This window comes from Triplophysa rosa, linkage group LG2, assembly GCF_024868665.1.
Source record: "Triplophysa rosa linkage group LG2, Trosa_1v2, whole genome shotgun sequence".
In the NCBI taxonomy this organism is placed as follows: Eukaryota; Metazoa; Chordata; class Actinopteri; order Cypriniformes; family Nemacheilidae; genus Triplophysa; species Triplophysa rosa.
This window is the reverse complement of record NC_079891.1, coordinates 1,962,405-1,987,785: the sequence shown is the minus strand read 5'-3', so window position 1 is coordinate 1,987,785 and position 25,381 is coordinate 1,962,405. Positions and strand designations below refer to the sequence as shown.

The following is a 25,381-nucleotide window of genomic DNA, read 5'->3' as shown; positions in this document are numbered from 1 at the left end:
TAGTGATGTTGCTGTTGAGGGAAAGAGAGATGCAACAATGGACAGCGTGCTAAAGAAAGGCATTAAAAAACCTAGACGGTTTGAATTAAATTTCTTGCCAAACTTTCCCAATGGGGAGAATGAAGAAAGTCAAGAACGCACAAGAGTAGAACTTCAAGAGGAAATGAAAAAGAGGACCCGGAACATGAGCCTGATTGGACAGAAGATGGACAGCACTTTTGCCCTGAGGAGAAAGGAAATCATTCATTCAGAACCTCCTGTTTGTGAAATTTTGGAGAAGTGGCCAGCACTTTTTACTGAAAATCAGGTTTGTTTTTCACTTTCTCTTTACAGCATAAATGACCTGTTTTAATGTAAATAACCATTTTTGTTTGTGCTTAGATCTTTGCAGAATTCAGTCGCATATCTGGGAAAAATCTGAGATCCGAGTTCTACGCAGCATTGGACACACACTCTGCACGTTTGATTGAAATTTTCCGAAAGAAAGGAGGAAATCAGGGGAAAACGCTTCATGACATTTTGCGTCAGGTTGATTCAAAGGTATTCATTTTTTATGTTGACTGTTGTCATCTTTGAGTCATCATTTGAATATGATTGTTACCCATATTTACCGTTTTTTCTTTTTGCGTAGTCATCTGATGTAACGTGTGTGCGTACCGCAGTACTTCGCGGTCTTCCAGTCCTCCTGGGGGATGACTCTGAGGAATTTTTCAGGATGTGCTTTGTAAGTAAATTTTATTCTGCTTTCTTAAAATTGTGTTTTGTTTTGTTCAACTAGTGTATCGGACAGGTTAAGGTATACTATATTTGTCTCTTGACTTAGGGACACTTCACCCAAAAATGTAAATTCTGTCATCATTTACTCACTCTCAGATTGTTCCAAACCTGTATAAATTTCTTTGTTCTGCTGAACACAAAGGAAGATATTTGTAAGAATGTCAGATCTCAACCCCCCATTTACTGCCATAGTAGGGAAAATAAATACTATGGGAGTCAATGGGGGATGAGATCTGACATTCTTCCAAATATCTTCCTTTGTGTTCAGCAGAACAAAGAAATTTATACAGGTTTGGAACAATCTGAGAGTGAGTAAATGATGACAGAATTTCCATTTTTGGGTAAATTATTCCTTAAAAAAATCTGATTTGACACAATGGTCATTTGTAACCAGTGTTGACCTTTAATGAGCACAGACTTTTGTTTTCATCAGCATCATATCCTTTGAACTAATTTAAAGCTTTGTAATATGATTTGTCATCCATAACAAGAATTGGTTCAGAACACTGAATTTCTAAATGCTATCATCATCATCATAATATAGTCATTACTTACTCACCTTTGTGACAGTATATGGTGTCTATATATTAAGCTTCAAAAGAACACAGAATTTTTATTTTAAATTATTTTATGAAATGTTTGTGACCTTTGGAGCTTGAAAAGTACCATACACTGCAATTTAAAGTACAAAATTAAATAATAAAATCTGTTGTTTCCTATAAACAAAGAAAACCATAAGAGAACTGAATAGCATGAGTAGATAATGACTACATTTAGTATTTAAGTTCTGTAAAGTTAAGAATTCAGAAAGGCATGTAATCTCAAGGCATGTTATGGTGAGAATTTAGGAGTAGTTTAGTGAAAGGTCAATACACCAATGGTCAGGTTAAATCATTGTCGTCTTAAATATGTTTTGTAACTCTTTCACTATATATTTTATCATCTCTCTTTGACAGTCATGATTAAAAGCTTGGTTACATGGCATCACGATTCTTGCTTGCCCAAAGCTCTCCCTCTCTTAAGGTAAAAAGAAACTCACCATTTCCTTTTTTTTGTATGTTTAGGATTCAGATGTAGATGCTGACTTCAGTGGAGTTGATGTTGGCCTGCTCACAGTTTTACCTGAAGATACGCCTGCCCAAACTCCAAATGCTCTCAATGTTGACTCATCAAGGGCAATCATTCTGGAGGGAAGAATCGTCGTGGATGATGTCCCAAACTTGCCACATGCTGTATGTCTCCTCTTTGCTTTAATCTATGCTCTTAATTTGGACTACCCAAAGACAATGAGGAACTCATTTGATTTTATTCAGAGGGTATTTCTGTTGTTGGGAGGTAAGAATCTTAAGCCCAAACTCCAAACCCTTAAAAACCAGCTTTTAGCTAAACCTTAGCTAAATGCCTCTGCTGCCTGTTAAATATTTTTGTTAGATTATTTTGTAATTGCACTAATTTAAGTGTGCAAAAGTTTAAACCTACACTGTATTTCAGGCTTATTTAGAGCACTGGTTTTGCTTTTGGTTCAGTTGTGGTTTAAATTGAACTATTTCTAAAGCCAAATGTCTGTATTTTAGGCATTTTATAATTGTACTACTTTTAATAGACATTGGCTTCAGTTCTTCTTACAAATAGCTTACAGTATTATAGTTATAACTGAATGTTTCTACAGCCGAAAGTTTATTTTAAGGCCTATATTTGTCTGCATGGTGCTGTACAATTGTTTTTTTACAGTGAGGTATAAGAGGTCTGTTCAGACAGAACTGCATTTACAAGTTAATTGTAATGTTCTTGACAATCTGCCTTGCTGTTTATTGATAAATAAACAGTTGAGAATGTCAGACAAGTGTTGTGTCTTCTGTATCAGTTGTACTTAAAAAATATGTGCAATCGGTTTCTAAAGTTTTATAAAGTAAATTGAACATGTTTTTTTAAGTTGTCGTAACTTAAAATGAAAGAATAAACTTGTATCAAGAGTACTAGTATTTAGAATGTTTGCAGTAATTAATATATCACAGTTAATTAAATTGAACTAAAGTAGTAGTCTTACTATCATTTTTTAAGTAACATTACTAACCTTAAAAGAGTATATTAACTGAAATTGAAATATTAAACTCACTTGACATTTGTTAGTTAATTTACTTAGAAAAAGTTTGTTCTGCTTACTTATAGCTGATTACTAACTTAACTTTAATCGTCCCTTTAAGTTTAACTTGAAAAAATAAGGGCAATCGGTTTCCAAAGTTTTTTTAAGTAAACTGAACTAATTAGAATTTACAGTGTGTAGTGCCAACATGAAGGGGTTAAGTTTGTGACGAAATTGTACAAAAATTGTGTTGATTTAACTTATTTAAATTAATCAAATTGGACAAGCAGCAAAAATCCTTTTTTTTCAGTTGGCAATACAACTTTGCAGTAATAACATTGTATTACCATTTATTTAGTAACATTTCTGATTTTCATTTCTCTCCCCCTTATTTTATTTGTATTTGTCTGTTTTATCTGTTTGATCTAAACTGTATTTTATGCAAAACAGAACTTAAAAATGTAATATTCCTCTCCTCCACAACGGAGCAACCGTTAGCCATAATTCATTTCGATTAATTACATCGATGAGATTGCAGAATATTGGGCTAGATTGATTTAAATTGATGTGGAGTAATAATGAATTTCACATGCTTCATTCAATGTAAATGTTCATTCGGGTTCAGAACACAAAGATTTGTGCATTGCATTAACAAAACAGATTCTTTTTACACTAATGACTAAATCACTTCTGTATTTCTTGTGAGAGCTGAAATATGTATGTTGTTTTCACACATGGCAGCTCACACAAGGTTTAAGGTCTGGAGGCTTTAGGCCTTTTTCATCTTCAGGCAATTTGTTTTCATTTTTTTCTAATAAAATCATTTCAATTAGATTTAAAAGTGTACACGAAAACACCACGACTAATTTGACTATTTCTCAACAACCAACGCACCCCGTTTAATACATGTTTATATTTGTAAGAATTGACATATAGTGATCAGTTTGCTACATGGTTTTTAATAAATAATAAAATGCTCAATAAGAAATGTTTGACGTCCCAGAAATACATCTGTTCTGAAGTCAAAATAATATTAAAACATGTACAAAAGTGTCTTTAATTGTCCTGTTGGCATAGTGGTGTCCTTCACGGTGTATTAAATATTAAACGTGGTCTGATCTGGCAGCGGTGAGGATCCTAACAATACTGTCTTTTCAGAACATTTTCTAACACAATTGTTCTCGATACAATTGCAAAAGAAATATTGTTGACATATTTAACAACAAAAGTCTGTAAAAAATCTACAACTATTTTAATAATAATAACAATATATAAAATGCTTACAGAAGAACAAGTACAAACAGATAATAACAAAACAATAGCAAATACAATTAAGGTTTCTTATATTAGTCCTTAACCTAAAAATATAACTTATATCATTTTTGGGCATTAAATAAGTCGATATGTGAGGAAATCACCTCATAAACCTAAACCTAAATAAAGATTTTCTCTAAGTGAAATGCTTGATATATATTTTCAAACAAGTTTTTAATGTGGATCATCTGTATGTGTGGTAATGTAAATCTCATCTGTAAAATGACTGTAAACGGACTCCTCCGGCATCACTAGAGTAAGGAGTCTATTGAGACATGACCAAGAATCCTTCAGTCTCGTGAAGAAATTCAACCTCTTTTTGGTATTTGTTTGGTTGAAGGCCCCTGAAGAAACGCCATCCCGATGGCAAACTCATCCCTACATCTTGAAGACTCCTGAAGGTTTGCTTCCTTATCAAAGAGATCAGACAAGACTGTGAAGATCTCAAGTGTCCTCCAAGAAGGCGACGCCGTCGGTCACAGTGTGATTCTGGACGTGGAGCTTGTGGAAAGGTTTGTCCTCTACATCGGGGGAACCACAAGGCCGGTCATTGCTGGAAATATTAAAAAAACACGTTTAAATATCATGCAGGTATATCAAACACAGAAACACAACAACTCCATTAATGCGGTCACCTCTGAAGCTGTTTCCTCCTGAGGTGGGACAGACGGGTGAAGGTGAACCCTGCGGTCTCAGGACAGGAGCGAAGGCACTTTTTTGTTTGGCAGACGGTGGGAAAGATGAGAAAGACAGGAGGGTGGTGGATGAACTCGACCCTGGTACAGTGGGGCTAGACGGCATGACTGAAAGAAAGATAGAACACATCATACACGCGTCATCATTGATTCGAATATACACGCTCATGAGAAGACTGATACTCACTAGCATAAGGAGAGCTGTTTGGAGAGGCACTGTTGAAGCCAGGCGACCCCGGGACACCCAGACCGCTCATGGGAACTGCCCCATAACTGGCCCCCATCCCTCCGCCGGACCCATAGCTGGAATGCTGAGGTGTGGAGGCCGACGGGTAACCCCGCGGGGACAGGCTGCTGGAGTTGCGGTTGTAACCTTGGGTTAAAAAACGAAACGTTTTAATATTTGGGATCTCAAATGTAGATCTCAGACGTCACATGATCCTGGTTAAATCAGGGGTCTGACCTTGGCCAGTGCTCTGCATGGATTCGCCGATGCTCACGGCCAGCTGTGTGGGGTACGAGCTGAGACCCATGACGCTGCCGTGTACGGGGGAGCTGGGCATGGCCTGGAGCTGGCTGTGGGGTCGAGGCACGCTGTACAAAGCCTCGGCGATGTCTGCGGCACGTTTCAGCAACATGTCCTGCACCGAAAGAACATCAAGGAAAACATTACAGCAAAGTGTTTAACGTAGGTCTGTTAGGTGACATCGCTCAAGAAATTCTAGCACAATCTCACAGCAAAAGCGTGGCTGATACGATCTCATTCGTATACTGATGTACGATTTGCTTGCGCTCCAGTGATGTTAGGTTTAGTGGCGGAGTCTTTTTCTAGTAATTGTTTGTTTTTGCACAATTCACAACGTATGAATGCATACGAATTAGCAAAGTGGTTTCAACAAGGCTGCTAATTCAGTTTGTACACACTCGACTGAATTTATGCACAATTTCGACACGATCTTACGGAATCTCCGAACTTTTACAAGATAATTTATATTAATTTCATCGTACGATCTCATTTGTACGTTTTAGTACGATCTGCTTTCGCATCAGTGACATTAGGTTTAGACGCGGGGTGGGGCTTCAGTATTGCTTTTTTCTAGTAATCGTTTGTCTTTGTACGATTCACAACGTATGAATGCATACGAATTAGCAACGAGGTTGGAAATTCAGTTTCAGCATTATCATTCAACAGTTTGAGCACAAACTGAATTTATGCAAAATTTCGACACGGTCTCATGGAATCTCGCAACTTTTACAAAATAATTCGTATAAATTTGTCGTACGATCTCAATTGTACGTTTTAGTACGATCTGCATTCGCACCAGAGGTTAGGTTTAGGGGTGGGGCTTCATTATCCCTTTTTTCTAATAATTGTACAGTATTGTACGATTCACATTGTATGAATTTATACAAACTAGCTACATAGTCAAATAGTTACAAGGTTAGGCTGACAATTTATAAGTAGCTATGTATGAGGTAAAAAACTAATTAATCAACTAAAATTGAGTTTAATTTAATTTGCATCATGCTTAAAGCCAAAGCTTAGCATTCCCATACGCGATATTGTTTATATATAGAAACAGTAAAGCGAATTGATTGGTATGCGCAAGTTAATAAAACATGCACAATATTGGCTGTTCATGACACACACTATATTTTCAAATGCAGATAACAAACAATCGCTGCGTTTCATTGGTTACCTGATTGTTGGGGGAGTTTCCGTAGAGCGACTCGACAACATCTGCCGCTCTCTTGAGTAACATTTCCTAAAGCACAGAAATGAGCGTCAGGGAGAAAAACTGAGATGTGTTTGTGTGTATATGAGATCTGTGCATACCTTTGCCAGTTTTTCAGGGTCACCGGGATGTCGAGGGATGACCTTCTGAAGTCTCTGGAAGCCGTAGTCGATGGTCGGCTCATTCAGCGCTGGACATGAACAGAAAGAGTTTAAAACATCTCTCATTTTCGGTAGATCTTCTTTCGCACCAGTGACGAATGTGTTCGTACGCAATCGCCACCTTGAGATTTCTGATATTTCGTGTATTTTTACCTGTGTAAATGAAGCGTCCCGGAGCTCCTTTGCAGAACTGCTTTGATTTATAAGACAGCGTGACTTCAACAACTCCTGGAATATGTCGGGGAGGAGTCTGAACCCGGATAGCGTGAGGAGTGATCAACTGTAAACCCAAACACAAGCTGTTAAATGATCAACCTCAAACAATAAACAAGATGCATTTCATCCTACACACCTCACTCCACACCAGCATGCTGCCGAACACCACCTGAAGCCCATCAAAGAAGTTTTCTCCAATGACAATGACCATAGCCCCTCCTGAAGTCCAGCCCTCACTCGGACTGATGGCTTTGATACAGGGTGTAGCTGTAGTGTAGAGAGACGAGACAAACGTGAATGATCCTCTGATCTGATCAGACCCATATGTTCAAGATTACTGAAAAGGTACCCAAACCTACTCCACAAATAAACCTCACATCAAACAAACTCTTATTAAACAAAACTCTTTCTTCCAAAAATATATTCATCTGATTCTCACCGTATTCCATGTTGGTCTCCACCGCCTCGCCTGCATCCGCACGGCGTGCGCGGCGTCCGTGTTTGGAGTTGTTGTGTACGAACATGTTATCAGAAATGGCTAAGACAGGACCGTCCACGCTGACCGTAGTGGTCAAAGCCACCTGTGCAAAAAACACATATTCTTTCATAAAATTGAACACTCATAAAAATGTATTACACTCGCAAACTCATTGTATGAAACAACAAAAAGATCATATAAAAAATATCTCCATTTTTTCCTCGAAAAGTCTTGGATTTGTATTTTCTCACACATTCTGGACGACTAAAAACTTACTGACACATCTCTGAGTTCATGAATTGAAAACCACAAATGTATTTGGTGCGATTGTGCGAAGTACATTCATGTATTTGTATTTGTCGCTGTGTTTAGATTACAAACAACGAAACGGATTCAAATCAAAAGCGAAGACAAAGCACTTCAGATGAGTTTGAGGACATGAGATGCTGTAAATGTGCTTTTGAAGAAAATGATTTCTGAGCAGCACATCTGTATGAACGATTAGAGCCGTGAGACCCACCAAAAGTCATTTCTCACTGCAAAGAAAAAATAAAACCAAGTGCAGAAAAAACAACAAGGATGAAGAGAAGAGGATGGAGGGATGAAATGTCAGACAGAGTGAAAGACGAGTGAGAGGAAGTGAAGCAGCAGAGTCCCCGGTGAGCACTTCCTGGGTCACAGAGTCTGACCTCTCCATCTGGAGCCCATCACTCAAATCCTGACAACATCCTCAAGAACCTCGCTCGTTTCCTCACGCTTCTGCTCCCTCAAAACTCACACTTTCTCTCTTGAAATGATGGATTTTGGCTCATTGAGTAGGAATTAGTCAACAATAACACAGTTAAACATCCTTAAATTTACCAGAGGATCAAAACCTTTTGCTTTCGGAAACTATATCTTGATGAAAAAAATATGTTTGGTTTGTTTGATTTGGAACCTGTTTTTAACTCGCGTTTCAAATCAAAAGCAACTAAATGAAACATATCCGAGTAAATACATCTTATATTTTACATTCACTGAACACATATAACACAAGGAACGCTATATTTGATTTGTATTTTTGTATGAAAATGTATTGTCTAAACGTCTTTAAAACCAGATACATTTGCTAAAAAATGATTTGATATTTCCACTAGACATGACAAGACGCTCTGTTCATTTGTTAATTTCTGCAGTGAGAGAAATGACAGAATACCTGAAATCTCCTCATGTCTCTGGGGTTTCCCGCTGTCTTCAGACAGTTCTGATTGCATTTCAGGAAAAACTTCAGGAAAAATCTGCAAGAGACAAAAATCAAAAGACAACTGAATATACATCCAAATATTATACAGTCCTTTAATGATGGAAGCAGTGCATAAAGAAAGAAAAAATGCACTGAAAACTATAAGAAAGTTCCTGCAATTTCCACAGGACGAAGATTCATTGAAAACTTTCATTTATTCACATTAACACAGTAATCTCATATTCATATTCTAATGACGGGTTTATTCCCTATACTTACAATAAACAAAATAGGTTTACAGTTTCATCGGACGCGCGCGCCAGGATTGCAGCTAACTTCCGGTCTGCGTTTAGCTAGTGTCTAATAATATAACTATTTATATCTTATTTAATTTATCTTAATAATAATTTGTATTATTATTTAACTGTATAAAAATATACGGTTTGTTGAATTTTGTTGTATGTTCATTTGATTAAATAAACAATTTGTTGAATGGGTCCGGACGCATTAAAAGAAACCGTAGGGTACATTGACATCTAGCGGTTGCGCTTGGTATCGCAGTCTACATTCAAAATATTGGAGAGACGAGTTTAGCCAAACAACGGTTCTTCTCGGTTTCTTTTGATTGTTATCAGAAATAATCTACAGACACTGTTGTTTTTGAATGTGTACCGGAAGTTAAGGGCAGTCCACGAACACGTTTGTTTGTTTATGTTATTTTATGTCATGAAACCGTCTATACCCTTACGAAAATTTACCATGGTTTTACTACAGTTAAAACAAAAACAAAAACATGGTTACTGTAGTAAAACAATGGTTATCACAAAACAACCATGGTTTTGAAAACCACGTTTTTTGCAAAAACCATAGTAAACGATGGTTACTGTAGTAAAACCATGGTTTTGCCTTAAGTAATCAATGCACCAAAAAACCAACGTTAATACAACCAAAAACCATGGTTAATTTTCGTAAGGGTACAAATAGATCTTATCATTAGTTTATGTGACGTCATTGTGCATCAACAAATGTTAACTTTTTATTTTAAAAAATGTATTCATCAATATTGATTGAATATAAACTAAGATTAATAAATGCTTTTGAAGGATTGTGCAGAGTAGACTTACGTTATGTTAACTTATGTATTTAGCCAAGTTTAACAGATTATAGTTTCATAATTTTCATATAAACCCATAAACGCCAATAAACCTTAAGTGACATCAAAGAACGGGCCACAACCCGAGTTGCCAACTAACAATTCACAATATGTGACACCAGCAGAGCATGCATGTCATATCTGACATTCGTGACTGTTTAAACCCCGAAAAGAAAATCCAAATATGTTTTTTGTGCAAATGGGCAGGCATGTCAAATGTATCCTTTGTTAGAGGTCAGAAGGATTCGTCTGCCCTGTTTCTGACACTGAAATAGCTGCTTGCACATTTTGCTAACATTTCACCATATGATTGTGAAGTTAAAGTCATTTTAAAAGACAAGTCCTGATAATAACTCATATTTTGAGTACATTTCAGTTGTCAGTTTCAACATCATCGGGCCGAAGCACGATTGACCTGGCTTCTTCGGTGCACGTTTTCAGCTCCTTGATACTGTTTTAATATCTAAATCCTGCGTGTCTCTCTTTCCACCTTAAACATCAACTTTTCACCCCATTACGCACAGCTGCGAGCGGGTGAATTAAAGCACGTCGTCCAGCCACGCATTAACATGCATTAGTCCCCCCCCACACACACACACTCACTTAGCATGCAAATCTCTGAGGCTCGATGCCTCGCACCTTCTGCCACGCATCCATTCACTGCATCATAATTAAAGGCATCTTGCATAATTAATGAGGACAACCTTGTTACTTCAGCATCCCTCTCTCTCCTGTCATATACAAAAGTCTAATACAGCGTCTGATCTCATTGTTGTGCTTCATTCTTCTCACTTAAAAACTGTTTACATTGTTGTCATATCAACTTAAACACGCCCTAACAAAACATCAAAAGAAGATATTTTGAGAAATGTCTCAGTGGTTTTGTTCATACAATGGAAGTCAATGAGGTTCAGTGTTTTTTGATTATCAACGTTCTTCAAAACATCTCATACAGGTTTGGATTTCGTTTTAATTTTTTGGATGAACTATCCCTTTAAGAAACCCTTGTATCAGTGTATTAGTGGATACGTGATGACTGTCGTCTGCAGATATCACCAGATGAATTCATCTAGCTCTTGATTCTCACATCAGAATCAGTAGTTAGGAAACACAGACAAAAGACGGGCCCTCATCTTAAAAGCGGGGTCAGTTTGCACGGTGGGGCGTCTGCGACCGGACCCCTCAGAGGGCTTTGTGTGCATCTGCTCCGCTTCTCAACACTACACACGAGCCGCTCGCCGAGGGGTCCACGCTTTCTGAAGGTGACAACTTGCTTAACCCAAAAAGTAAAAAAAAAACGCACAGGTTAAAAGTTAAAACCCTTCTGTGCGGGACCACATACTCAGTTAAAACACAGATCTGCACTCGCAAAGAAGTACAGTCACACGAATACAAGGGGGGAAATCTGCAGAACCTGCTGAATTTGAGTATATGGACAAATATTTTTTCATGGAGACATTTTTCATAGATTTCATAGGTGCATTGTGTATATTTCAATGAGCCTGGTATTTTATTTCAATTCTAAACGTGCCTGTAAAGCGTTCATACTTATTTCATTTCTCATGAAAAAAACACAAAAAAATCAAGATGTGATCAAAATGACAAGATGTGCATTATGTTTGATACGCGTGAATTTGCACTGGAGGCTGAGAATGTTGATATTTTAGATTCAGGACCATCGTTCATCAGTGTTTCCTCTTGTCTATCTCACGCCCTCCCACCCATCTTAGAAAAACACAACAGTGTCATGACATGGAGCGGCGAGGGGGGATTAGGAAACCAGATGTGCGGCATCGAAACGCTGACAGGCTTCAGAAGCAACGCTTCAACAACTGTACACCACATGTGTGAGCGATTCGCATAAACCATCACCACAATATCCAGCTTTAAATACCAATATCACTTCATATGAAGCTCGTGAATGATGTAACGATGATCGGATTCACAACCTAAAGTCAAACTTAAAACAAAGTATTCAAAATGACATGAACGATACACCCGTGATGAATAAAAAGCGGTTTGTGTGACTTGCTGTATGAGAATAATTGCATTGCTTTGCCCTGACAGACCGTGTTGTTGAAGCGGACGGTTGAGGGGGGAGATTTTTAGAGGTGTTGGGTAGCAGGGGTTAGTTGGGGGCGGTCATAAATACCCCTCGCTCTCAAAATCCCCTGGCAGACTTGGGGCCAGACTGGTCGAGGGGTTAACAGGGCACGTTCCCAACCTCTGACCCCGCTAACAGGGCACACACACACGCCGGCTCCAAAAACCAATACCTCCATCACCACATACCACACCGAGACCTTTCACACCCCCTTCACTCCAAGAAAAACAACTTTTTCCACGACTCTTGCATTACCTGAAAACACTTTTTGCATGCATGTCTTATTGCTCCTTCATGGCTCAGAAGAATTGATGGAGTTGTGTTTCATTTAAGATGTTAAGATGTGAAATCAAAACAGAATCAAATGAGACAGTCATTGTTGGAGGTGTAAAATGAATGTAGACTGTTGAGGTCAAATCATCTGGATTTGTGTAACCAAACAGATCTCGACCCCAATTGAGTCCCATAGTAGGAAAAAATATACAATGGTTGTCAAAAGTGACCCAGAACTGTTTGCTGTCGTACATTCTTCAAAATATCTTCTTTTGTGTTATTATTAAGTCATTTTTCCTACTATGGGAGTCAATGGGGGTCGAGATCTGTATGGTTTTAAGCATTCTTCCAAATATCTTCCTCTGTGTTCATCAGAACAAAGACATTTATACACATTTGGAACAACTTGAGGTGAGTCAATGATGACAGAATTTTCATTTTCGGGTGAAGTGTCCCTTTAAGAGATCTCATCTGTTATTTCTCTTCTGGGCTTGTATGAAAAACACCAGCACGGTGTGTTATTGTGTGTGTACAGTTATTTAAGACAACTAATGAAACGTCTTCATGGTTGTGAGTAAACAAAGGCAGCGCTCGGCGTGTGAAGAAGAGACTGTCAGGCAGGAGAAGAGAAGAAGAGATGTCTGCTTAATTAGCCAGTAATGATAGGATCTGACAGACAACATCTGTTTCCAAATTGAGATGGTGATGGGGGGTGAGAGAGACGGAGGATGCCACCAGTCATTCACATGAGCGTCTCCAACAAACAAACAAAAAAGATAGAAGAAGAGATGCAGACAACTAACGACGAATCCAGTGCTCGGATTGCTTGCAAAGTTTTCACTCCCATAGACATCAATGAGATGGAAATGCAAACCTTCGCGAATCTGCGTCTCAGATATTTCTCAGGAGAAAGTCAGAAATCTCACAAACGTTAGAGTTTGAGGAGCGATGTCAACAATGTGTCAAACTGAGCTGAGATTTGTCAAGTCTGCAATCAAAATGCAACATTATTAAAGATCTCAATACGAACTCGAACATTTCTCGTGAAATTTACTCAAATCCAGATGATTTGACCTCTACAATCTACATTCATTTACACCTCCATACACTCTCATTTGTGTCTGTTTTTAATTGCTCCTGTAAGCAGTTTTATGACCTAAATTAAACCCGACTGAGAACTCTCCTTACATCTCCTGAGCAATGAAAGAGCAACATCTGAGCAATCGGCACTTTTATATTGAATTAAATGTGCCAACTTTGTAACTATTAAAAAGTGCAGCTGGTGCTGTTATATGTCTACGAATAAAAAAAGAAAACAGAAAGGGACAATATGTGAGGATCTGGGATCTTTCAGAGGTGCTGTAACCTAATGTCCGTGTCTAATGCACAGCAAATGTGCCCACATGCAGACGGGAGGAAAGTGGAGGGGGAAAAAGGATCAAGAGGAGGAGAGATACTGACACGGCTCACAGCAGGCCTGCTGAGAAGCTGTCAATGGTCCCATCAGCTCTCGCCCTGCCCTGAGTCCTGACAGATTCATCACACACACACACAGATCTCTCATAAACATTAACCACTTCTCCGATTTAAGATTAGTTGACTGAAATCTCTGATCTTGGAGAAATGCATCTCAAATCCTGAAGTACATATACAACAGTGTATCTGGAGAGAATGTTGAGGAATTTATCTGGAGACCATCAGATGGATTTCATCCCCTCCAGATTACTGCTAAGCAGACACACACACACAAACAAACAGAGGGGCCGGGTTAACATCAGGGGGCTTCATTCATTAGTGAAATTTAGGCATTCAAGCGTGCACACACACGCGCGCGTACACACACACGTGCGCACATACACGCACACACACACACACGCACACACGCACGCACACACACACACACACACGCGCACACACACATGTTGGGTTTCCATGTTTTATGGGGACATTCCATAGACACAATGGTGTTTATACTGTACAAACTGTATCTCATATTCCCTCCCCCTAACCCTAACAATCACACGCAACTGTCTGCTCTTTTACATTTTCACAAAAGTTCATTCTGTATGATTTATAAGCTCGTTTCCTCATGGGGACCAAAAAATGTCCCCACAAGGACAAGGGTTTTGGATATTGCCATCTTTGTGGGGACATTTTGTCCCCATACCATAGGGTTTACCCTACCCACACACGCACGCACACACACACACACATGCACAAACCATAGGTTTGATACACAAAGTAAAAGATGCTGGCATCCCCGTCACCATGGAAACGCTATTCTATCTGCTTTCTCTCACATTTTTGCTTCACCACATTTGCATCGGGCACAAAATTCTGCACAAATGTACTATGAAAACTACTTCATGAATATAAATGTACTCGCTTCTTGAATATTACTGTAATCATGATTATTTATATCTTTTGTGCTCAATGATTTTTTAATTTTGGGTCAATTTAGTAATGTCTTAAAGTGTGCATGTGTGGGCGGAGTCACAAAGCCAACTATTGACAAAATCGTATCTTATTGATTATTTTGATTCGCTGGTTTGTTTGCTCATAACCCTGCGGAAAGTACAATCAATTAGAGAGATATTGCAAGGAATTGATTCCCCATTCGGACCCTCTCGACCCCCACCGGTAACACACACGCATTTATTGAACACGGCGCTGATTTGCAAACCCTCCAGCTGGTGTTCACCGACTGAGATCATAGTGAAGAAGTACCCTTTAATACATGATTTACTAGCTGCCCATTCAAAATCAATGCTTATACATTGACACAATTTACCAATGCATGCATTTTTTTAACCCGTACAATACACAAAAAATATTCTGCATGCACCAAATGCTCTTTCAAACTGTTTTTGAAGACCTGAAACAAGATTCCTTGCCATAAGGAACCTAAAACCACGATGGACAGCAGATGTAGACCCTTCGCTCGGCTCTCTTTAGCATCATCGATATCAAACCGATCAACGGCCGGCGAAGTTCTGAGCAACATAATGTGACAAAAGCCTCCTTGAGGATCAGCTGAGAGCCATTCTCTCTCCTTTCACTAATAACAGGATTAGCCGGGCCGGGGGTGAGGGGGTCAGAAAGGGGGAGGAGAGAGAGACGGACCAAGCAGCAGGTCTAAACAAAATGGGCACAGATTAAAAAAAGAGGGGGCTGTCGGTGGGATTTCAATTCCCTCATGCGTTGGGGGGCGTCCCGGTGGGCCTGACTAATTATATCAATATTAGACTGAAGGGTTGTAGGTGGCAGAGGAAGAAAAATAAAGAATTAAGTGCAATTTCTTATAGCTCCTCGACAACTTATGTTAACCTCATTTGTTGGTTTTGATCTTTTGAACTCAATCTAAGCTTTATAATAGGCTTCTCATTGGTAATGTTTTAACATATACACAATACTCTATAATTAAATACAATTTATACGCTCTCAATTTGCCATCATTGTAAAGATAACAAAAGCTGGTCTTCGGTTCGATTTTCTCCGCAGTGTTTGTCTACAGAAATGCAGTCTGTTGATACCAAAAATGGATGTTTAAGGCCTTCGTTTTATTGAACCTTTGGGTATACCCGGCCTTGTTGGGAGAATTGAAGAGATAAAAAAGGAGAGAGAGAGAGAGAGAGAGAGAGAGAGAGAGAGAGAGAGAGAGAGAGAGAGAGAGAGAGAGAGAGGAAGAGGAGTCACTGAGTAAAGAATAAAAACAGCTGTGGCTCTTAGGAATTCTGGGAAAATCTGAGAGATGACGGTACGCTTTTTTCTGCTTTTGAGAAAGGTTCTCAGAGACACTTTGTAAACACTGTTAGCTCCAACGGAGAACGATCTGATGAATCTGATCGTGACAAAAAAGCTCACATATTTAACGACAAATTGTTTCTAAATACATCAATAAAAACTGATTCAATTGCTTTCGCCCGAAGAGATTACGCTACGCTAGCTTTACTGTGAGCTGAATTGTGAAGCTCTACTTGTCTGAATAAAGCCAAAACAATCTCACGGCAATTCGTAGTTATTTAACAACACTCTTAAAAATAAAGTTGCTTAGAAGGTTCTTCACAGAGATGCCATAGAAGAGCCACTTTTGGTTGCACAAAGAACCATTTAGTCAAAGGTTCTTTAAAGAACCACCTCTTTTTTACACTTCTTTATAATCTGAAGAACCTTTTTTTGCCACAAAGAACCTTTTGTAAGGCAGAAAGGTTCTTCGGATGTTAAAGGTTCTTTATGGAACCATTTAGACAAAAAAGTTGTTCTTGTTGGCATCGTGAAGCACCTTTATTTTTAAGAGTGAAGGCGCCCCTGTTGAAAAAAACTGCATATGCTGGGTTAGGTATATGTTTTGATGCTGGTTTGCTGGTTTGTGCTGGTTTAAGATGGTCATGTGCTGGTTCCTCACCAGTTTAAACCAGCTCAGGACCATCTTAAACCTGCACATGACCAGCTAAGGACCATCTTAAACCAGCACAAACCAGCATCAAAACATACCTAACCCAGCATATGCTGTTTTTTTCAACAGGGTAGGTATGTTTTGATGCTGGTTTGCTGGTTTGTGCTGGTTTAAACTGATCACATGCTTGTTTAAACTGGATTTCAACATTTCTGTATGGTTCACATCCTACAAATTCATACGAATGAGCCACCTTGTAAATATTTACGAAATCCCATTAGACCACGCCGAATGAAACCCAGCCAACACCTGTGCTTTTTCACAGCGACAAGGTACGTCGCTTCCAGCTTGCGTTCCAAAACAATCTTGAACCCAAACAGTCATATACTGTATATATATATATATATATATATATAATATATAATGATTTCTTAGGATTTCCTTTTCTTTTAATCTCACTGCTTGCACGAGTACAACAACTGGTGGCTTTAAATAACCAAAACCTTTCAAACGCATACATCTCAGATTATTTTGATGAAAACAGTTGCACTTACCTGTCAATGATGACGGGGTCGGACGGCGTCTCGTTGCGATTGCCGCAGCTTTTCTTCTCACAACAGCGACTGTGCATAAAAACAGAATATTGATTGTAACAGGCAACGTAACGTCATGACAACTTTGATGGAGACCAACAATCTGTCACATTGATTGTGAAGGATCAAACTCAACCCCTGCTTACCTACACACACACACACACCATCACAGGACCCTTCTGTCTGTGCAATCCCCCCCTCACACACACCAGCATAACAAAAGTGCCCCCCACCCCTGGCCATCTGCCTATATGCTTTCTATTTCTCCCGTAGCCCACGAGCCCCCCGTCAGAGAGAGTCACTCCCCAGCTGTGTCGCCTGCCCTCCGCACCCCCGTCCCCATCAGCTCCGTTATTAACCAGCTGTGAGCGCCCACTCGGGCATCTGCTGGCTACACAATGGAGGCAGAGCCGGTTGGGACTCCCCCTCTGCCCTCCCTGATGCCGTCCCCACGCCTGAGGTCACCGCCGCACACCCCCTGTCCTTTCTGTCTCATGTGACACTCGCCGTCCCCATCTCTCTCTCTCTCAGCCCAGCTGCTTTATACTCTCTCAGAAATGAACTTGTACTGGTCCTGTACATTAAACGTTTAGCCTCAGGTCGGTGTACCCATGATGTCTTTCTGTGATGTTAAGAATGACTTTTATGCTCTCAGAAGAAGAGCGTGTCCTTTGACAGGTGCGTTTTCGGCACGTGTGTCGTGTTGTTAAAGAAGCGTGGGTAACAAATGCATTTTATTGCAAAAGCACAAAAGAGTTTTGAGATTCTGATGTTTGTCGACCGGTGTCATTCTTGAAACAAGATTACGCGATAGTAGATTTTAGTTGAGTAGGGTAGTAATCTGTTGTGTATTGTTGTGTGTTTGTTGTTTACTAACCTGCACATGACTTCATGAGTCAGCAGAACGCGGCACATTTCTGGATTCTTGTTCTGTCCTTCATATGTTATGGGCTAAACCACAGAGAACAAAGTTTAGCGTCAACGCAATATACAGCAAAGTATTTCTTGCATGTAGAAAGTCACCAGTTTTGGAAACAGAACCTTAAGGAGACCTACCTGTTTGGTGACTGAATCAATGAGTCGTGCGTAAAGGTCTTGTTCTGTGCGAACGCCTGTCGACAAACACAAGAAAACAATATTCGTTCATGTCTGGTGTATGAAACGGTGTGTGGAAGTTATTTCTTTCTTTTTATTTAAAAAAATCAATCAAGTAGGGATATTAAATGAAATGTAAATAATATAATCACATTGTTTGTGTGCAAAAACTTTCAACTTAGAATAATTGGCATCCCAACACACAGAAACATCTATACGTGTGAGGACAGACAGAAGAGATGCTCATACCGTTACTATAGAGGAGCTGAAGCTTGTAATGAGTCCCATTGTTGGTCTTTTCTCCCGTCTGTTCCTTAGAACAACAGCGATGACAAAAACAGAAAGAACAAAAAATCTGATGATGCAAAATTCAAACTGACCAAAAATATATGCCCAATTCAACATTTAGCAATGCCAAAAAAGCACAACTTTGAGTTTGAGAATAAACAGGAGCTGATGGAGTTTTTATGGCCTGTGTATCTGATGTTCATGCGATGTGAACAATGCTGCAGATTATACCTTGTCCTGCTCCACAAAATCAACAAAAGCCGTCCTCTCCACCTCCACGGGCTGTCCATTACGATCATAGAGTGCCAGAACAAAATGGAAGAAGTTGGATTTTCGGAGGTTGGAGGGAGGCTGCTTCTCAAAGTGAGCACGAGATAAAGCCACTCCGCTGTGTGCAACAAACAACACGCACTTTAGTCATCCATTCACTTATTTATACATTACTTTCACACACCCTTCATTAAACCCCAAATAAGTTTAGTGCTGCTCTCAGACATGGTCATAAAACACTCTTCCACGTGTGAAACTAAACTTGCACTCCTAGAAATCTCTTTCTGGTGTCACAAAATTGTTAGGTATACTTAATTCATGCACACACTCATTATTGGTTGGACACTTGTTATGCATTATGCAAATGTAATTGGACATTTTGTAAGAGTTAAGATTTAATGTTTGGACTTAATATTTGTCCAATAATTTACTTGACATTTTGTTGACATGTAAATAATGTTTCATTACCAAATAAAACGTAAAAAAACGCTTTTCTGATATGCCTTTATTTTCTATTAGCTTTCTATTCATTTTAATCATACAATGATAACTGTTAATTTTACAGATGAAGTGATGAATCTGGTGCTTCTGAAGACCATGGGTCTTACCGTAAGAAGATATGGTTTACATCATTAAATGTGTTATTTAACATTTATTTCTGCATATTACTTGCTTTCACTAAATTCGATTCAAAGTTCTAGATTTGTTTAACTCTCACTAAACGAATCACTGACAACACTTCAGAAATGTCTTTTAAAAAGTGTTTTATATTTGTAATCTGTATTTTATCAAGTCATCGTGTAAAACGTGAAACGTTTAGAAAGCACAATATAAACGTGTTGAATCCTCTGAAATGATGCCAACAAATAAACTTTTCGATTCCGTTTAATGACGCTTGACATAAAAAAGGAATGCTATTGAAATATATTTCGCTTTATCCTTTAACACAATATATTTAAGCTTAGAGAGCTGTTTGAATGAATGCTAATGTCTAAATGTTAACATAGCTGAGAGCTGACAACGAACAATAGAGCAGTTTTCATTTACAGAACTTAAAAATATCAGTAGATGCTTCAGAACTGAAAGGTCTTTTATGCTTACTATTTTCAATTTTTTGCATATATTTTATTATAAAATGATAAATGATGTATATTATAAATAAGCTATGTTGGGTAGGTTTTACTATATTATTTTATTCTTTAAAGTCTGAAGAACTTTTTTCCAAAACAAAGAGCCTTTGGCGTAACAGAAATGTTCTGTGGATGCTAAAGGTTCAAAGAAGGAATTTATTTTTAAGAGTATTTCGGCTTTCGAAAAAACTGGATTAAACGCAAGGCAACGAAACGCTTTAAAAACAATCGGCGATGAAGTGGCGAGCTCAAGACGAGTCTTTAGATAACATTATTAATGAGTGACAGCTCGGCTTTTTGTTGTATTGTCGTGTTTTGTTTCGTCCCTTTCAGTGGGCTCGTGACTCTGTCACTGTGGGACAGAAGGCGAGCTGAGCCTCGTGTCTGTCTGAACTCTCGTGCCATTCATCTCCGGTGTCAATTTACATCCACAGCCACGGAAAACACTGACCTGTTGCTGTAGTTATTATCCACACGAGTGTGTTTGAAAAGAAGTGTGCTTTTAATTCAAAACCATTTATGAAAGCGCGCGTGGAAACTGCAAAATGATGATGCGCACACGACGCGCAGCAAAACGTGTTTTAAACCTAAACTTTTAAAGTATGTGCTATATAATCTATTGATTTTGTTTAGAAAAAAATCTTTAGGAAAATTGACCTCAGTGCAATAACCATGTTTACCATTACCGTATTTTACTACAAATATGGTTAAACTAATTATTGTGGTGAGACCATAGTAAATGTGTGGTTACTGTTGCTACAAATAAAACAAAACTATATGGTTGCTATGGTTAAACCATGCTAACTCTTCATTAAAGTAGCCTGTTAGTGATGCGCCTTTCAATATAAAGACTTTAGATAAAAGAAGTTTGGTACCTTTGTGCCGCAATGTTTGCATCAATAACGCCGACATTTCGCACCCAGGAACGAACAGGATCCATTTCTTCAAAACTTTGCGATTTCGATCCGATGACGCTTCTGTCCGGGTGATCGTGACTTCCAAACATTTACAACAAAACGCAAAGACCAGGTAACCTCCTGTGCCAAGCGTCAGAAGGACTACAACAAACAGTCACGTTTCTGATGACAACTCGATTTCTGTACGTTTCTCAGATACAGCCGATTCTCCAAAACATACGCGTGATGTCCTCCGCACTTCTTTTCATGAGTTGTTTGAAAACCTGCTTTCTTGGTGTGTATGTGTCCTATTTCCAGAACCATGCATCGTTGTACCCGTACGCACCTGTTCAAGAGAAACATGAAATTCCCAAAGATTGTCTTTCTCTGCAGACTTACTTCTACAAAATGCACCCGCTCAGAACAGAAAACAAACTCGATGTACATCCACGAGAGACTCGCGACTGCGCGCTGCGCTGATGGCAAATGGTGAGGATGCGGATGGGGCGATCTTTAAAACCACGAGGACGTGATGATGCAGTCGGTCCATTGGGACCTGCGGTATAAATGGGTTGCGCTGCCAAAGCTGGAGAAAGAGGAGGGGTTTGGATCATTAAAGAAAAGAGTCTGGCTCGAGGTCGATTTCCTGACGTCTGATTTGAGATCTTTTTGGAGATAACTCTGTTCACTTGAACATTCAACATTCGAGGAACTTATTTTACAAGAGAATTGCATATCTGTTGTAAGATGATGTGAGATGTTGCATGCATGTTCGTATATGCATGAAAAGTGTCTCCTTAAATAATTAATAGTAGCCTAATTGTTGTAACAGAGTGAACATGTAAGGAAATACGCAATCTAAATCCACCATACACTAAAACGAATAACGTATAATGTTTATTTTTATAAAGCGACGTTTCGGTAAAACGTCCCCACTGCTTTTCCAGTAAACGTATCTATTACAAAGAAAACGAGTTTAAAAGGGGCTCATCTGACATCTGCGGGCAGAGACGCGGCAGACGGGCAAAACAATGAGATTTTTCTCAACTTTTTTCAGCGCATTTCCTCTCTCGTCTGGCGCATGCTCGATGAGAAGCGGCTTTTCCATCTTTTCTTGCTACTGGATGGGGTCATTGTCTGTGCGTGGGGCTCAAATAACTAAACAATAAGTGAGACCCCCACCCTCACACACACCACCACCCGGCTTATACCCACCATCTGCCAGCACGCCCGGAGTCAGCTGTTCACCCTATTATGTGACCTGTTGCGGAATCCATATACCTTGCAACGTTTTCTCAATCACTGACTGCAACATATACCACATTTACATTCGTTCATGCAATGGTATAAACATTGCTTCTCCAAGTCACTGATTCTAAGGGTATTTTTCTAAAGGCATTTAACGTAAATTTCAATTTTATTGCGTTTGGTAATATTTGCGAATTCGCTCAATGATTCATCTTTTGGAGCATTTTAGCACCACAAAATAAAACTTTTATTGTCTGCATTACTTCATTATTCCTGACAGCCCAATCACCTCACAAAGCGACATGTAAAAAAAGAACAAAATCTATATTTAATCATTCTGGTCATGTAAATTCGTGCTCACGCTTCTTTAGGCTACGTTTCACTTTTTAAAATAAAGGTTCCAAAAAGATTATGTTTGAAAATTATGCTTTAACTGTAGTATTTTCCTTTATAGTAACCACAAATTGACTATGGTCTCACCAATAACCATAGTTTAATATTTGTTGTCAAACTATAACATAAATGATGGTAATCCATCCGCCATACAAGGGTCGGCAGAATTGTTCCATTATAAGGAACCTTTAACATCTACGGAAAGGTTCCACAGATCATAAAAGTGGAAAGAAAATGGTTATTTATTTGAGATTTTTAAGATAAGAGATCATTTTGCCAGTGCGCCCACGCACCATAGTAAAGTTTGGAGAGCTCAAGCTGTTAAATATTTGCTCACTCTGCTTGATCTATTGAATGATTAATAACAATATATATTTAACATTTTATTACAAACTAGGGCTTCTGTAACTCTACTGGATAAACGTTCTTTTCAAGAATAAGATACAACTTGACTGCAGGTGTTGTGTCTTTGTGTTTGAGCAACTTAATCCAAAAACATATGAAGGTTTGCCTGCAACGTGAGCTATTGATCCTTTCGCAATTAACAACCAAACATTAACTTTTAATACCTATCGATCTTCGATTTTTCAATCCACGTTATAGACATGCAGCAAACATCTCATGTTATGCAAAAAAGACACTTATTTTTAAAGCTTGGCAGAGGTTTTTAAGTTTCGTTTTAATTTGGTGCATTTTAACACGAATCCATCACTTTAAAGCATTTGTGAAAAAAAATAAAGAAAAGGTCTGTAATATATTTATATTGCTTTTGAAATAACCTATGATTTAATATAATGCAAATGTGTTAATGTCAAAGGCATAAATAAAAGGCACATCACGTGAAGATTGCATGAGACTATATGAGATAATAAAAGAGTGACAGAGAGTTTTCGTAACATCCATCACAAAACCCCACTTTGAGTAAATTTCTAATTTTCTATCAATGAAAGATTGAACAAACAAACAGAAAAAGGAACAGTTTACCTGTCCTTCCATCAGGATGTATAGGTTCTCTCGAATCATGTTATTTCTGTAATGAGGAAAAAACTTCATACTATCAAAATTATTATAATGAATTGGAAAGGAATCAGTCAGACTACACTTCTTGAATAAAGTCGGAAAAGTCAAGATGTCGTGGTTTTCAAAAGTTAAAATAGACACTTTTCAAATAGGCCTAATAATTGTCAGAGGTCCACTGTGATCCATAATGGCCGTCAGTTATTGTCCATCTTACTTATACTTTTATTCGAACCTTTTGCAGAATTTTCTTTACTACAAAATTGGTAGTGAGACAAACGACTTGCAGGTAGACAGTATAAAACAAGAAATATTTTAACATAGAGGAACATAAATATTGAAACTATTTTAGTTTTAAAATACACAGTACAAACTGACAGAAGTAAATTAAAGGAGGACTTGCTTTTTATACATTCACGTGCTGTGCGGATATGATATTTACCTTGTATATTAACCATGTTTACAACACAGAAGAATTAGAGAATAAAATATCTTGTAACTTAGAAGAACAGAAGGAACTGTCTCGATGTTTACTAATATCAACTCTTTACATCAAGCCAAAATGTAAAAGAAACATCGCAATAACGTAATGAAGCATTTTTGAAGTTTGTTGTGGCAGTGTGAACGTCAATAGCCTACGTAAATACGTAATGTTGCCGGAAATTCAGTCGTGTTCCAATCGTGTAGTGATCCCTTAACAGTGCTCGAGCTCATGTACACTAGCCTCCTGAAATGGGGAGTTAATGAAGACGACCCTTAAGTTTCATTGACTAAAAATAAACGAGATGGCTTTCATTAATCATTAGAAATAAAGGCGGGTAAAGAATGAGGACTTTCACGGTTTCTATGGCAGCACGTTTACGTCTAGGCGTCATAAAAACGCTGACCGCTGAGGTAAATTTTAGGATTTATACAGGTGGGCTGATAATCATATTATACTGATAACAATGTCAGAAATAGATATTTTTTATTTGCCCCTTGATTTCTATAAAACTGTTTTATATGGAAATGTAGGTTTTTGTGAGTGCATTTTTTTCTACGATTAAAAGACACTATAAGCTTTAGTGATCAAGACACAGGACCAACACAAGATCTAAGTGACTCATGCGATTGATGTTTTAAAAATTAGATTATGCACATAGAAATACTGTATCAAAACTTTTAACTATTAAACTTAAATGTTCACTAGGTGGCGACAAATCCCAGTCTTGTTGAATCCCAGTGAAATTTATGGGAAATTTAATTAATCTATTTAAGGGGTCATATGGCGTGAATACGTGTTTTTCTTTGTCTTTGGTGTGTTATAAGTTGCCCATGCATGTATTAGACACGTAAAATTGCAGAAATGAAAGTGTGGGAACAAAAGAGTCATTCTATCTAAAAGCGAATGCTCACCCAGACCTGCCTGAAACGCCTCGTGTAGCCACACCCCCACAAATCTACGTCAGTTGGTGGTCTGATTTGACTAAGACCGCCCAAATGTATACGCAAGTAAGGTGGGCGTACCTGTCAGTACAATTGAAGAGGAACCTGATGTTCCAAATATGGTCAGAGGCGTTACATTTCCCTCACACACTGGCAGTATTCGACCAATCACTACGCACTGGTTAACTGTCCAATCACATCACACCTCGCTTTTCAGAGCCATGAGCTTTTTTAAAAATCCACGTGTTTCAGAGAGGCGGAGCAAAGAGGAGATACAAACATGCACGGTGTGTGGAAAATACAGCGTTTATGAACCTTAAATCATGTATACACATTGCATCACATCTAAAACAAACCATAATATTTGTTTTAGCCGTGTCATGTGACCCCTTTCATTTTTTTATCATGATTTTTTATC

General features: G+C 38.5%; 1 protein-coding gene and 1 long non-coding RNA gene across 3 annotated transcripts; one reads left to right on the top strand and one right to left on the bottom strand.

Moving 5' to 3' along the window:
• Positions 1 to 489: 489 nt before the first annotated feature.
• Positions 490 to 2,432, top strand: LOC130564348 (uncharacterized). The gene is made up of 3 exons (XR_008964241.1): positions 490 to 540; positions 632 to 724; positions 1,842 to 2,432. It is a non-coding gene; the product is annotated as an uncharacterized LOC130564348 (long non-coding RNA).
• Positions 2,433 to 4,257: 1,825 nt separating this feature from the next.
• Positions 4,258 to 21,313, bottom strand: ebf2 (EBF transcription factor 2). Of its 2 annotated transcripts, none has more exons than XM_057361538.1 (16): positions 20,860 to 21,313; positions 18,816 to 18,972; positions 18,546 to 18,609; positions 18,258 to 18,313; positions 18,079 to 18,152; positions 17,163 to 17,231; positions 8,656 to 8,737; positions 7,422 to 7,563; positions 7,119 to 7,249; positions 6,920 to 7,046; positions 6,707 to 6,795; positions 6,570 to 6,635; positions 5,333 to 5,510; positions 5,057 to 5,242; positions 4,810 to 4,977; positions 4,258 to 4,727 (listed from the first exon to the last, which is right to left on the bottom strand). In XM_057361538.1, the coding sequence occupies exons 1-16, from the start codon at positions 20,988 to 20,990 to the stop codon at positions 4,696 to 4,698; spliced, it is 1,752 nt and encodes a 583-aa protein (XP_057217521.1). In that variant the 5' UTR covers positions 20,991 to 21,313; the 3' UTR covers positions 4,258 to 4,695. The 2 variants fall into 2 exon arrangements, with proteins under 2 accessions (XP_057217521.1, XP_057217530.1); XM_057361547.1 differs by having other exon boundaries at positions 18,546 to 18,603.
• Between the last annotated feature and the right edge of the window lie 4,068 nt (positions 21,314 to 25,381).